The sequence below is a fragment of the Oryza glaberrima genome, chromosome 6, assembly GCF_000147395.1.
Source record: "Oryza glaberrima chromosome 6, OglaRS2, whole genome shotgun sequence".
Taxonomy (NCBI): Eukaryota; Viridiplantae; Streptophyta; class Magnoliopsida; order Poales; family Poaceae; genus Oryza; species Oryza glaberrima.
The window spans coordinates 22379603-22382245 of record NC_068331.1 but is presented as its reverse complement, the minus strand read 5'-3'; the positions used below and the strand labels follow the sequence as shown (position 1 = coordinate 22382245).

At 55.1% G+C, this 2643-nt stretch overlaps 1 protein-coding gene across 1 annotated transcript; it reads left to right on the top strand.

Annotated features, from left to right (window-relative positions):
- Positions 1–218: 218 nt before the first annotated feature.
- Positions 219–2414, top strand: LOC127775875 (acyl transferase 10). The gene is made up of 2 exons (XM_052302183.1): positions 219–745; positions 1279–2414. The coding sequence occupies exons 1-2, from the start codon at positions 251–253 to the stop codon at positions 2113–2115; spliced, it is 1332 nt and encodes a 443-aa protein (XP_052158143.1). The 5' UTR covers positions 219–250; the 3' UTR covers positions 2116–2414.
- Positions 2415–2643: the final 229 nt, after the last annotated feature.

Here is a 2643-nt window from a genome sequence, read left to right as displayed (position 1 = left end):
ATAGCGCAGCTAAACAAAGCAGGTTAAACGTGCTTAATTAAGTCAACACAACCACACTACCTCCCTGCCTTATTTTTCTTTTCAAACCTCTGAAGAAAAAGTTCAGAAAAGACATGGAGAACAAAAAAAAAAGTGTACTCCTAGCTAAGTAGCGAAGCTAATCTGCTTCTATAAATACCCACCACACGCACACAGTTAGCTCTAGCTTTGCTTGATTTGCAGCAGCAGCAGCAGCAGCTAGCTTGCATCCATGGGCGTCTTCGCCGTCACCAAGGTGTCCGAGGGCCCCGTCCGGCCGTCCGCCGCGACGCCGTCGGAGACGCTGCCGCTCGCCTGGGTCGACCGCTACCCGACGCACCGCGGCCTCGTCGAGTCCGTGCACGTCTACCTCCGCCGCGACGACGCCGCCGTCGAGGCGCCGTGCGCCGACGGCGGCGTCATCGTCGAGGGAAAGAAGAAGAATAATAAGCCGCCGGCGGCGGTGGTGCGCGGCGCGCTGGCGGACGCGCTGGTGCACTACTACCCGTTCGCGGGGCGGATCGTGGAGGACGAGCGGTCGCCGGGGCGGCCCGCCGTGCTGTGCTCCGGCGAGGGCGTCTACTTCGTGGAGGCCGCCGCCAACTGCACCCTCGCCGACGTCAACCACCTGGAGCGGCCGCTGCTGCTGTCCAAGGAGGACCTCGTGCCGTGCCCGACGCCGGAGCAGTGGCCCGTCGAGCCGCACAACAGCCTCGCCATGATCCAGGTACATACGTGAATTTAATCCTGCATTATTCCTGCTTGCTTTTTTTTTCTTTTTTCTTTTTGGCTTTCTAGATTTTGCTTTGCACTGTTGGATCTCGTTATGTTTTTCATGTGTCCTTGAAATTGATATGGCAACAAGCATGCGGCAGTTTGAATCTATCAATCAAACATGCACGTCAAACTTAATTTCGTGAAAAGAAAATTAAATTAATACTACTGCTAGCTCCTGTTGTGCATTGTGAGTGTACTGCACTTGATTAGTACAGGAGTTAACTGCATCAACGACTCTAGTACCAACGTGATTGCAACACCTAGCTAGATTAAAAATACCTTTTTCCTCTCCTTTGCCACGAATTTGAATTGATGTTTTATTCTCATACCTATACTATGTACTGGAGTACTCCTGAAAACCAGTGTAGCTTGCAGAAAAAATGTCGAGGTCAAAACCTGGGTACAGAACCAAAAACAAAGCAAAAAAATGACGCGGACTCATCAGTCAGTTGATTAATTAGTTGGAGGTCACGTGATTTGCAGGTGACGACGTTCACCTGCGGCGGCTTCGTGATCGGGCTGCGCACCAACCACGCGGTGGCGGACGGCACCGGCGCCGCCCAGTTCATGAACGCCGTCGGCGACCTCGCCCGCGGCCTCCCGGAGCCGCGGGTGAAGCCGATCTGGGCGCGCGACCGCTTCCCGGACCCGGACATCAAGCCCGGCCCGCTGCCGGAGCTCCCCGTGCTGCCGCTCCAGTACATCGCCTTCGACTTCCCCGCCGCCTACCTCGGCAAGCTCAAGGCGCAGTACGCCGGCACCGCCGGCGCCAGCAAGATCTGCTCCGCCTTCGACATCGTCATCGCCAAGCTCTGGCAGTGCCGGACGCGCGCCATCGCCGCCGACCCCGCCGCGGCCGTCAAGCTCTGCTTCTTCGCCAGCGCCCGCCAGGTGCTCGGCCTGGAGACCGGCTACTGGGGCAACGCCATCTTCCCGGTGAAGGTGTCCGCGGCGGCGGGGGAGGTGGCGGCGTCGTCGGTGATCGAGCTCGTCGGCGTAGTCCGGGAGGCGAAGCGGCGGATGGCCGGCGAGTGCCTGCGCTGGGCGGAGGGGCGCACCGGCGGCGCCGACCCGTTCCAGATGACGTTCGACTACGAGTCCGTGTACGTGTCGGACTGGAGCAAGCTCGGGTTCAACGACGTCGACTACGGGTACGGCGCGCCGTCGGCGGCGGGGCCGCTGGTGAACTGCGACCTCATCTCGTCGGTGATCGTCATGCGGGCGCCGGCGCCGCTCGCCGGCACGCGGCTGCTGGCGAGCTGCGTCACCAAGGAGCACGCCGACGACTTCGCCGCCAGGATGAGGGAGGATCTCGTCTAATATACCATGGCCGCCCCCAATAACATTATTAGTCACGTACAATATTGTCACTGAATATTAATTTGTTCGTGTATATCTATTGTGGTATGTATTTTTTTTTTTTCATAGGAAAAAAGTAGTAGTACGACAATAGGTAGCTGGGAGCTACCTAATATCGACCTCTGGTTTGAGAGTAAGTGAGCGAGCGAGAGATGTAAACCACCTCAGTTTTTACCGTGCTTTGTGACATGCGTGGTACAGTACTGGTACTATTAATCATTGGCCGTGAAAAATTATCTACCCATATGCCACTGTATTTATGGTTGTTTGTGGAGGATTACGTATACTAATTTATCTATGTCTTACATTTTTCATGGGCGCACTCTTAAGGCCCCCTTTGAATTGGAGGATAAATGGAGGAAAAACAAAGGAATGGAAATTCTATACTATTCATGCCTTTGATTCGTAGGAATGAGAAAAGGAAAAACGTAGGAAACTTTTCTATTTCTACGATTTTAGAGGAAAAACGTAGAAAATTTAACATCCACT

Excerpts from the sequence above, each read along its gene's own strand:
- LOC127775875 (XM_052302183.1), top strand. The coding sequence starts at position 251 with ATGGGCGTCTTCGCCGTCACCAAGGTGTCCGAGGGCCCCGTCCGGCCG. Across the intron at positions 746-1,278 it reads ACAGCCTCGCCATGATCCAG|GTGACGACGTTCACCTGCGG; the intron begins GTACATACGTGA and ends CGTGATTTGCAG.